Below are 12,576 nucleotides of genomic sequence, written 5' to 3'. Positions count from 1 at the left end.
TAATCATAATTCAGTATCCTAACTTCTGTACCATTGTATCACTCTCACAATTGTGAATAGAATATAGAATAATAACTTTATTATCACTTTGAATGTACACTAATTGGCAAATTCATTGCATACAGCTCTCAAAGGGTCATCACTACATAAATATGACAAAAATACATACATACATATATATATAATTATGCATATGCCCACATATATTATATGACACAGATAAACAACAGTCTAGTTTGGGTTATGTATACAGGTGCATGGCAAGAAAAACGAATCTTGTGAGTTTATCAGACGGATGGCATAGGGACAAAGCTATTACAGAATCGGGTAGTCCTGCTAGCAATACTTTGAAACTCCTCCCAGAGGGGAGCAACAGAAATAGACCGTAAAGTGGGTGTGTGGGGTCTCTAATAATGCTTTGAGCTCTAAGCACATAGGACTTATAAGCAGCATCCTGAATACCAGGAAGCAAGCTTCCTATGATCTTCTCGACTCTCATCATTCTCTGTATGGACTTTCTATCTGAGGCACTGCTGCTCCCAAACCAAACAGTGATGCAGTTTGTTAAAATGCTCTCAATCGTGCCTCTATAAAAAGTGGCCAGGACAGAAGATGTGCTCTCCTCATCCGATGCAGGAAATGCAGACACTGGTTTGCACTCTTCACTAAGGAAGATGTGTGGAGAGACCAATTCAGATTGTTAGTTATCTGCACCTCCTAGATCAGGGCTTTTCAACCGGTGGTACGCGAACATCCTAGAAAAGTGGTAGCGGGGGAGGGGAATGAGCTGAACCAGTGGCAGCACTGCACAAGCCTGAGCTGCAGGGCTGTCAGGGCTCAGTGGAAGTGTCAGGATCAGCACCAGGCTCCAGCTGGAGCTCGGCGCTGATCCTGGCACTTCTGCTGAGCCCAGAAGAAGCGCCGATCAGCTGGAATGTTGCAGCATCTCCAGGGTCTTGTGATTTACATTCAGATGCTTGGCAACTGATTCATATTTATGATGGTCACAGTGTCCCAAGGACATGTGAAGTGACCAAAACCTGCTGCAACCATCCAGCAGACGGGGGGGGGAGGAATAAAAACCAAACACCCCGCACCCTATCCCCGCTGCCAATCCTCAACAAAAATGCTCACAACAATGGAAACCTCAGACAGGAGGAAGAGTGCCACTGGGTGGGCAGGCAGGTGTGTTGCTTGGCTGTGGCTTGGGGGGCACTTTTTTCAGTGCCATTGTAACTTTGAACAGTCATTAAGCGAACTGTTGTAAGTTGAGGACTACCTGTACTTTATCACTCTTTTTTTTTGGTCATCAAGTTTTTGACCCCTTGTTAGGCGACTGGTGGTACTTGGATATTGCCATATCCTAAAAGTGGTACAATGGGTGAAAAGGTTGAAAAGTCCTGCCCTAGATACTTAATACTGTTGACCACCTCTACAGCTGCATTCTTGATACTGAGTGGAATATGACTATGCCAGTTCTTTCTAAAATCTACAATGGTCTCCTTTGTTTTATCAACATTTAGAATTTTAGAAAAGAAAAGATGGTTATCAAATGTCATCCTTTCTTATCTGTGATATAATTAGTAGATATCTACCACTGTAGACTTCATATAATTATGCTTTTCAAATTAGTCAACTTTTTTTGTTACAGTAATTTGGAATTAAAAAGTTACAGTATGGAAGCATTTTCATCAGATATTTATCCTATATGACACATTGTCAAAACAAATTTTATTTGAATTACCTTACACCAACTATCCAGTCATACTGTAATGGTAACTTGAAAAGTATCAGAGATAGGATAAAAATATTGAATTACATTGTGAGTTTGTAGTGCTTTAAAAATTTGTGGAATGGAAAGGCATTTCATGTATAGTATATGCTTTAATAATATGCATCTCATATAATGTAAAATGCCTAGTAGCCAATACATGGTTGCCTGGGACATAAAGAATCTTTATGTAGACCATATTATGATGCATAATATGATAGAATGGTTAAATGCTAATTTATTGTTGGATTAAAAGTAGCTTTCATTGAAAAAGGGTTAATTAAAATTAATATGCTCTGTATATATTCATAGAAACACATTGATTAAAATTTATTTAAGTGTAAGTGTTCATTAATTAATGAAACTTCAAATGGATTAACTTCAAATCCATCCTAATAAATACATGTTGAAGTATTTTGGAAAATTGAAATATCAAGAACATATTACAGATAATGTTTTTTATGGGTATGTCTCTGGTCATAAAAGCAAACGAGTAAGACTTTCAATTAAAGGGTATGGAATGGGATTGTTGATGTGTTAGATTAGGAATTAGGAATTGTTAATGATGGAGTTTTAATGAGTGCTAAAAAGGACAGCAGAAACATTCCATTTGGCTAATGGAGGAGCTGAAAAAAACTATTTTTTGTTTGCTCTATACCAGCAGTACTATAAGTCTCATAGTTTAAGAGACGTAACATGCTTTCAAAATGTTTTTAATTTATTTTAACAATTAAAAATAATTTAAAACTTTTCTATATTTGGGGGCATAAGATTCTTCATGTGCTCTCCATGATTCACATATATCATGAGAACATGCAATCTTCTAGAATTTACAGAATTTATTGGTGCAAAATCTTCATAGCTTGGATGGCTACATGCAACTCTTCTTGAATCTCTTCAGTTTGTTTCAATTTCTGCAGTGAATACGTATAGTACATTCATTCTCACAGCTGGTCGATGTTTCTAGAATTCTCACTTCTCTTTACCTTGTTCTGCTTTAATTTTAATTTAATTTAATGTTTAAAGAAACCCTTGCTCTTCCAAATTTTAATGCAAGAGGCTTCATGTACCTTTTCTTTTTTTTTTTTATTAAAAGTTTTATAAATTTTACAAAAAAGGAAAAAAACAAAACAATACAAAGACAAAAAACATATACAAAGAAAAAACTAAACATTACACAAGAAACCCTCCCTTCCCCAACCTCCCCCAAGCACCCGCCCTTCCCCCCCGAGCTTCCCAGAGCAGAATATAGGCTTAATTAAAAAAACAATTAGAAAAATTATATTTTAATATATATATATATATATATATATATATATATATATATATAAATAAAAATTAAGAAAAAGCTATATAATATTTTTTAATATCCATTTTAAATTTTATCCATTTATCCCAAACAGCAAGAAATTTCTCTTGCGTTTGTTGCTTTAAAAAAGCCGAAATCTTTGCCATTTCCGCCAAGTTAGACACTTTAAAAAACCATTCCTGCAATGTAGGCAAAGATTCCTTCTTCCAATATTGTCCAACTAACAGCCTCGCGGCTGTAATCAAATTTAACATCAATATAACCTCCTTTGTGTCACAATCAATAACTATACCCAACAAAAATAATTGCGGAGTAAATTTTACCCTCCTTTTAAAAATTCTCTGGATATTCCACCATATCTTAATCCAAAATGCTTTTATCTCTCTGCATGACCACCAAATATGGTAATAAGTAGCATCCATACACCCACATCTCCAACATTTAGGTTGTAGGTCAGGGTACATAAAAGACATTTTTTGTGGATCAAGGTGCCATCTATAAAACATTTTATAGAAATTCTCCCTTAAATTCTGTGCTTGTGTAAATTTGACATTTCTAACCCAAATAGTTTCCCAGGTGTCCAATGGAACTGGCTCACCAAAATTCTGCGCCCATCTGATCATACAATCTTTAATTAGTTCCGTTTCTGAATCCAATTCAACTAAAACCCCATAAATTCTCTTAATGTGGGTTTGTCTTTGATCCTTCACTTGCTTAGTAAAATTTTCATCTTCTCTAAGAAAACCCACCTTACAATCCACCTTCCATCTATCTGCTAGTTGCCTGTATTGGAACCAAGAGTAAATAATATTTTCTTGTGTTAACTCTTCCCGTGATTTTAACTGCCAGTTTTGTCCATCCCACCTAAGTAACTGTCTATAAGACACCATGTCCATTTTAGCCCCTCTTTTTATTCCTTCTATCGCATGCCAAGATATAGCCCATAATGGTACTTTAAAATCACTTTTATAATATTTTCTCCAAGTCCTAAGTAAAGAAATTCTTAAAATATGAGATTTAAAAACCCAGTCGATCTTTTTATTAAATATTAAATAGGCATGCCATCCAAAAAGTAAATCCCATCCCTCTAGATGGAGTATCTCAGGATTTGTCAAATTTACCCAATCACTAATTAGTGTTAAAACCACCGCATCATAATATAATTTCAAATTCGGTACCTTGAGTCCACCCCTCTCACGAAAGTCTTGCATAATTTTAAACTTAACCCTTGGCTTTTTCCCTGCCCAGATAAATTTATTAAGGCCTTTCTGCCATTCACTTAAATTAATCTCATTCTTCAAAATTGGTAGCATCTGAAACAAAAAAAGAAACTTGGGTAGAATATTCATTTTTATCACTGCAATTCTTCCCATGAGGGATAATTGCAACTTCTCCCAATTCTTCAAATCATTCTGTACCCTAACCCACAACTTTTCATAATTATTTTTAAATAATTTTGCATTAGAAACAGATAACATCACCCCCAAATATTTTACCTTATTAACAATTTCAAAACCCGTCGAGATAGCCAAGGTCTGCTTCTCCTGACTAGTCATATTTTTAGGTAGAATTTTAGTCTTATTAACATTAATCTTGAAACCCGAGACCAAACCATAATAATGAATCAACTGTAATAGTTTTACTGCAGAATGAACAGGTTGCGACAAAGTAACAACCAAGTCATCCGCAAAGGCTCTTAACTTATATTCTTTTTGGTTAACTTCTATTCCTTTAATTTCCTGCGACTCTCGAATTTTAATCAACAATATTTCCAATGTTAAAACAAACAACAGTGGTGATAATGGACACCCCTGCCTAGTACCTTTCTCTATTGTAAAAACCTCTGACAAACCTCCATTAAAAATAAGTTGCGCCGTTTGTTTTTGATATATTACCGTAAGGGCTTGTAATATATTTTCACCAAAATTCATCTCTTCCATTACTCTTAACATGAAATGCCAATTCAATTGATCAAATGCTTTTTCGGCATCTAAAAATATCAGCCCTGCAGAGACTTGGTTGTTCTTATCTAAATATTCTAATACATTAATGATTTGTCTAACATTATTTTTCATATACCTTCCAGTTATAAACCCAGATTGATCTTTATGCACAAGATAAGGCACAACCCTCATAAACCTGTTTACCAAAATTTTAACAAATATCTTATAATCCACATTTAAAAGAGATATGGGCCTATAATTCTTTGGTAAAGTAAGATCTTGATCCTCCTTTGGAATCAATGATATAAAGGCACTACGCCATGAAGGAGGGATCTCTGAACCCTGTAAAATACCATTAAAAAGATCACCTAATGGTTGGATCATCTCCTCCATTAAAGCTTTATAATAAACAGCTGTTAACCCATCCGTACCCGGTGCTTTCCCTGATTTCAATTGTTGAATTGCTGACGCAATTTCCTCCTTAGTAATTATCCCATTAATTTCATGTTTCTGATCCTCTGTCAGTCTAGGGAAATTAACCTCACTTAAATATTTATTTATATCTAATATCTGCACATTAGTAGATTTATATAACTTTTGGTAATAGTCCAAAAAGGATTTCTTAATCCATTCCTTCTGAGAAACTATTTTACCCTTGTAGTTTATTTTCTCTATTATTCTCTGTCTCTGTTTCTTTCTTAATTGATAAGCCAACCACCTCCCTGGCTTATTGGCATTACAAAATGTATTTTGTTTCATAAACAACAAGTTAGTTGCAGCTTGATCTGCTAACAACATATTAAATTGTGACCTTAATAACTTTAAAGATTCTTTAATACTTTCATCAGAAGGATTTAAAATCAAGGACTTCTCTTTTGATTTAATTTCATCTTCCATTTCTTTACGTTTCTGAGTCTGCTTTCGCTTATAACAATTATTCATTTTTATCAAAACACCACACATAAATGCTTTACCTGCATCCCATACCATTGAGATTGAAGTCCCCTTATACATATTCAAAACAAAATAATCCTTTAAACACTCCTTTAACTTTTGAACATTCTTCTCTTGTCTAAACAAATTTTCATTCACTCTCCAGGATCTTCTCTCTTCTTTTTCTTGAGTCAACTCCAGCCAAACTGGGCTATGATCCGTCAATGATCTAGGAAAAATCTTTACATTCTTTACTCTATTGTACAAGTCCGTTGTAATCAAAAAAAGGTCAATTCTTGAAAAGGATTGGTGTCTATCAGAAAAAAAAAGTGAAATCTCTCTCCTCTTGGTTACATTCCCGCCAATAGTCCCTTAACTTCATGTACCTTTTCATGTCTTTTGTAATTTACACTACTTCTGTAATGAAGTTGTGATCACAATTACACAAATGATATGATTTGCATCTGTTTACATAATTTGCATAGTAGCATTAGTCAAATGATGTTTTAGTGTAATACCAGCATCATGCTGCCTGCTGTTATTTTCCTCACAATATCATCAAGTGATGTAATCCATTTCATTTGTGTAATGTCATGTAAATTAAGTAAGTGATATGATTTGCATTACTATGATAATGTAGGTTTTCAATTTATTCAACTTATTTCCAAAACTTCTCCCAATTCGTTAAAACTGGTATTTTTCATGCATGAGCAATTTTTGGTCAAAGGCTACAAACCATTGTACAGATAATTCTTGCTTAACATTCATCCATTCAGAATTATGACCATTCTGAACAAAGAGTATTTACAACTAGTACTTCTAGTAGTAGCCATGGTAGCATCACATGTTCATGATTCAGGTGCCTGGCAACCGGCTCCTAATTATGACTTTGCAACATCTTGCAGCACACGATTGCATTTGTAACCTTAACCACAACTTCAAACAAGCAAAGTCAAAAGGAAACTATCAGAAGATTGTAAATGATGATTACATGATCCTGAGATGTTATGACCATGTGAGATTTGCCTAATGAGCACAACTGCAACTTCTGGAAGTGCTATCATAAATCAGTACAGTCATATGACACTTTATGATCACATTGCTTCGCAGTAGAGTTCCCAATCCCAATTACCATTGTTGAGTGAGGATTACCTGTATATCCTTTTTTTTAAAAAAAACTTTGTTTCTATTTCTCTGAAGGCTCCATTCTGCTGTACTAAATTTCATATACTTGGATGGGCACAGCTATTGCTTTACTAGCATTGAGAGAGGACTTAAATAAACTTTTGTAAGCACCAATATAATTTCTCTTTTTGCCTATGAATTTTCCCTTGGAGCTAAACAGTGATGGGGGATGCTGAAGTTATAATAGTGTCTTGTCATGAGGTGTTTCATCAACCCTCCTTAGATCAGGAAGAAGCTTTGCCAGAGGTAGATCTGGTATTGCAAATGCCTAACAAAGAAATACAGAGAGCAACCAACTATATCCCGCTTCTATGTCTTTGACTTAAAGCCTCCTTTACTCAACCCTCAAAGATCCAGGTAACAGACAAGGTAACAACTGAAGACATAATTGAAGAGGAATTCTGAAATATGATAGCAAGATTAATCTGTGAGAAAACTAGATCAGACAAGGACTATCAAGGTTAAATAAAAGTTTGGTTCATTTAAGTGCTGCTAGAACAACAATGTAGTTGTGATAATCATTTGTCAGTTCTTTCTGTGAAGATTTCTTTTTTTATTGCTGCCTTAAATTCTGATGTCTTTGTGTTTGGGTTATATTCTCTTGCTGCTTATCCTTATATACTATAAATCTGTCTGATCAAAATGTTACAAGTTTGGGCTGGATTTAGGATTTTGAAGAATAGCTTCTTGTTCTAATTGTTCACATATACTAATACTTGTTGCAAAACCAGGATGCTCTTTTCTTCCAACATTTCTACAATGTTTGAAAAGTGGCTGGGGGCTTCTGGTGCATCCTTTGGGAATTCCCTGGATTCTGCAATTTTGTTGTTGGCACAAGGAAAAAAACTTTGTAAATCATTGTTTGCTAAATTTGCTAACATAAACATCCCTTCAAAAACTATGACCAAGACTAAATAAGAAAACAAAAAGACGTCTACTCCAAATACTGGGCCCTGTACTTGTGGAACTTTTACCCTGCCATTTTCCTCCATCTTCAATCCTGCCTACAATTCAGATTTGGGTCTAATTTTAAAAGAAGAAATTTGTAATTGAAGTCTACCAAGATCTTGTTCTCTACACCAGAAACAAAGCTCTTCTCTTCCTCCATCTCAGGATTTTGATAATAAAAGAAAAAAAATCCATTATGTTGATCCTGCTTTTGGGAAATAACAGTCCCTAGTTTCTCTTGGTTCCGTGACCTCTTGTTAACTGTTGCTTTCTACCATGGCTGAACATTGTCCTACACATGAAGCCTTTAGTGGTCTTGATTAATACTTATCAGCTCACTGGAGTAGCCCTTTGTACTGTATTAGTAAAAAAATGCAGATTCAGATATCAGCTCTGATTTATACTTGTTCTTCATCCAGACGTCATGACTATAATCTTAACTACAGTTATTATTTGTAAGAAAAACTCCCTAAATCAAGAGACTCCTGTAGTATCACTTTTGTATATCTCTTTGATTTTCGGATATTTTTCAGTGTAGCTTTCACATGTGAGCTCCACTGTGTGCATAGCTTTGGCTAAGATCATTCTCCACTATCAGGAAATCATTCTTCTATCTTCAGATGCTATTCAACACTCAATCTTCCAACTGCTCTAAGTTTTGGGATGCTACTCGGGGAACCTAGTTGATATTAGGCACATAGCAACATATCATCAAAGTGGAACTTTCGGTAGTTTGGGCCTTTGAAAAGCAATGCCAGGGTGGTTTGTTATATTCACAAAAAAAGATGGTACCAAGTCTCTCCTGCTTTTATGGCTCCACTGAAATTTTCTTATTGTAATAGGCATGCCAAAAGACAGCTGTGTCCATGATGTCTTTCAGACCTGACTATTAAATTAGTGCTAAGGCATTTTCTTAAAAAAATTCCTTTTTAAAAAAAACTAAGCATAATAAAATAGTGCCTGAATTTTTTAAATTGTTTTTTAAATAATCTAATGCAAATAAACACACCAATTATTTAATAAGCAAATAGCAATAGCACTTAGAGATATACTGCTTCACAGTACTCTTTAAGCCAGAGGTCACCAACCTTTCTCGGTTGGCGGACTGGAGGGAAAGGGAAGGGGAAGTATTTTAAACACGTGCATCAACCTTGAGCTGGTCAGGATAGAAGGAAATGAACTCCTAACAATGTGAGTAGAGTTAGCCTGCAATACTGTATTCTAACCACTGCGCCACCACAGCTCATCTGTTCAAAGCTGACCTTTCCTTGTCTGTGGATGCCTATCATAAGTACTTGTTATATTGGAGATTCCTCTCTCATATTGCTGAGTGAGGTCTTGAATTTCTATATATCTTGTGCTCTGTGAAAGAGTAGCATGAACTAGGATGTTCCTACTTCCAGATAATTTTCATTTCTTGCTCTTTTTGAGATCTTCAATACATCTTTAGGTTATCATATAAAATTTCTTCATTAAATAATTGGAGCTTAAATCGTAATTGTGTTTCAATGTGAACGTTTGTGGCTGTTTGATTTCTTTCTTTAACTTGTCTGATGTTTTGTCATGTGCATTACTTATTTAGAAGATAGTTGGCCTCTCTATATGAACAAGTAAAAGGTGATTAAAACACTCTATTTTATTTGCAGACAGTGCTAATGAGGAAGAGTTGGAAAAGAACAAGTAAGGTAATTCTTGGCATGTAGCCTTGAAATAACTGATATTTTATAATTTATCACGTTGAACTTCAGGCTGGGACATGTAGCTTATTCTCTGTAAATTTTATTATTTTATTATTCTCTGTTGTATAATCATGACAATGGAATGATCCTTTAATTACTAAAAATCTTTTATATATACTTTAGTAAAAGCTGATATATAGAGCTAGGTTGGTCCAGTAGTTAAGGCTAGAAACCAGACTAGAAACCTGATGACTGTTTTAGTCCTGCCTTAAGCAGGACTTTGGGCCAGTCACACTTTCTTGGCTCAACTCACCTCACAGGGTGTTGTGAGGAAAATAGGACAAGGAAGGAATATTAGGTATGTTTGCCACCTTGAGATATTTAGAAAAAATAATAAAAGTAGAAATGCATTCAGAACATTTGAATGCACCTAAATGTAGTCAAGACAGAGTATATATCATTATCTATTCATATATTATACATATGTATGTAATTTCTATTTATATATTACATATATAATAATCATTATGACTGAATGTGGCAGACAAATCTAAAAAATGTGAAGTATAACTATAAAATAAAGACTTTCTTAAGCAAGTATATGAATATACAAATATATACATACTTTGGTCACTGCAGTTTTGGGAATGACAAAAGACATTACTTTAATAGGTAATATGAATGTTTCTATTTTGAGAAATAGAATATTTCTATTCTTTTTTAAAATGCTGATATGCATGCAACTTTTGTTACATATAATTTAAAAGTAGATAAGAAGTATAGAATAGAGCTTTGTTCTCACTGCTTGTTACATGCTCTAAGATGTTTTATATCCATTTGTCACTGTATTCATTATCTACCTCATATACTTCAATAGTTTTTTAAAAAAACATATAAAATATTTATCCTAAGGTTGTTTTTTACAGTAAAATGCCTCCCTCAATAGTGCTTTAGCTTCTTTTTAAGTTCACTATGCTTCATAAGATATTATTGCCTCCTCATTGTTATAGTGCTTCACTATATTTTCCTCCTTTAAATCATAAACTGAAGTAAATACACAACAAAATCCCCTAATTTTTCATCATTCTGACACTAACATGATAAATAAATTGTTAATCACTTTAGAAACAATTTCAATTTCTATTTTCAGCCTGTATAGATACATAAGGTTACATTCTAGAACATTTTGCTTCTAGAATTCATAAATTCCATGCTAAAAATAAGGAACAAAAATCTAACACTGATTGTTGTTTGTTATCATTTGGTACAAGTTTATGTTGGAGTTCTTGTCTGTTAGCAATCTTATGCCATTTGGTTCTGTTTGTGTATGTTCCTATGAATAAGATAGCTTTTGCCTCTCTAGATATAGCTGTATTGAGAAGGTATGACTGAGGTATCTGACAATTGTTCCTAGATAGTTGCTGTTTCTTACCATTTCTTCTGATTATTTAATTTTTATTTGAGATCCAATTCTGGCAGTGACCACCCAGTAATTGTTGTCATTATTGAATTTATAGAGGTTTTTCTGCTTTTAAGTCTGATGCATAATCTTTCTTGAAATAAGAACAATAAAATACATGTTTGTTTTCAGCATTAGAAAAAATATTCATAGCTAATTATCCATGAATAATTGTGCTGGGTCATACTTGGGTCATGAATGGGAGTAGCTGTGTGATTTAATACATTTAAGAAGGAATTTTCTTGTTCTTGAATTCAGTTTGCAGTTTCAACAGCTCTTTCTGCTTTTGCATTGATTTGTGAATACTATGTGCTCTTTATAATATTGCTAAAGTTATACTTCCTTGCAAAGAGTATAAAATGTTTCCTTGACAGTTATGCCGCATTATCAGTTTAGGAATTCATCAGGATATCATCATGTACTTGTATTTTTTGAGCAAGTAATAAGACTTGGTAGATTACAATCTTGAGATAACCTGCAAAAATAATTTATGGCAGCTAAATATTTATGCATTTGAACTTCACAAATATCATTTCCAACATCTCAGAAGATTTATTTTGAACCATGTTTTGTTTTGCTGAAAAGTCACCTTTTCACAAAAGTCTTTCTTTTTACAATTTGTTTTCTTTGGTTTCAAATCTCTGTAGATTCCATTTTTCTTATGTACTGGATTTACTGTCAGCTCCTCTTTTGTCCAATATTCAATTCAATATTCAATATTAGATTACTTAGAATTTTAGCATCTACCTGATTATTTTTATTTAAATTGTTTACGGTTGCCCAGTCCAAAAGACTCTGGATCGTGTACAAAATCAGAAAATAATAATAATAAAAAATTAAAAATAATTATAAATAACAAATAATAATAAAAACATAAAACAACACAGACAGCCCAGAGTATACAGTCAGCAACAGGAAGTGACCACAGCAGACCCAAAAGTACATTAATCTAGGCCTGGAAACAAATCCAGCTTTCCCAGAAGAGAAGGCAGAGTCCATATCTCCAGAAGGATCTGTTCCAGAAGGATGTGGAGTTACACTTCTTGGCTTAGGTACTATCTGTTCTTTGAACAATAGCTGCAAGTCAAGAACTCCAAGTTGCACAATGGGTTCAAATGGGAGAGTACTGCCCCATCCAAAATCAAGAGTAGTAACATGCCCGGTCTTGGAGGACCAAACAACTATAGCTAGTCACTCTTGTCAGGACTGAGCAAAGTATGTTCCACACCATTCAAACCTGAACAACCTCCAGACACTGGGTCAGTACATCAACAACTTCAATAAAGGAGAAAAATTGTAGCTTAGGATTGAAATGAGAGGTCCTTGGTGCTTTCTGAGCTTGGTTATTC

The 12,576-nt window shown here is 34.2% G+C and overlaps 1 protein-coding gene across 4 annotated transcripts in view; it reads left to right on the top strand.

The window, feature by feature from the left end:
- Nucleotides 1-12,576, top strand: part of MCTP1 (multiple C2 and transmembrane domain containing 1) — a 123,880-nt gene that overhangs the window by 37,767 nt on the left and 73,537 nt on the right. For all 4 annotated transcript variants that reach the window (XM_039342518.1, XM_039342517.1, XM_039342519.1 and 1 more), the window contains exon 6: nt 9,736-9,774. In XM_039342518.1, the coding sequence (XP_039198452.1) occupies nt 9,736-9,774 (39 nt within the window). The remainder of the gene's footprint in view (nt 1-9,735; nt 9,775-12,576) is intronic.

This window comes from Crotalus tigris, unplaced genomic scaffold (genome assembly GCF_016545835.1).
Source record: "Crotalus tigris isolate CLP2741 ecotype Arizona unplaced genomic scaffold, ASM1654583v1 scf7180000017794.702064, whole genome shotgun sequence".
Classification (NCBI taxonomy): Eukaryota; Metazoa; Chordata; class Lepidosauria; order Squamata; family Viperidae; genus Crotalus; species Crotalus tigris.
Note: the sequence above shows the minus strand (reverse complement) of the source record. Positions and strands in the feature narration are given on the sequence as shown.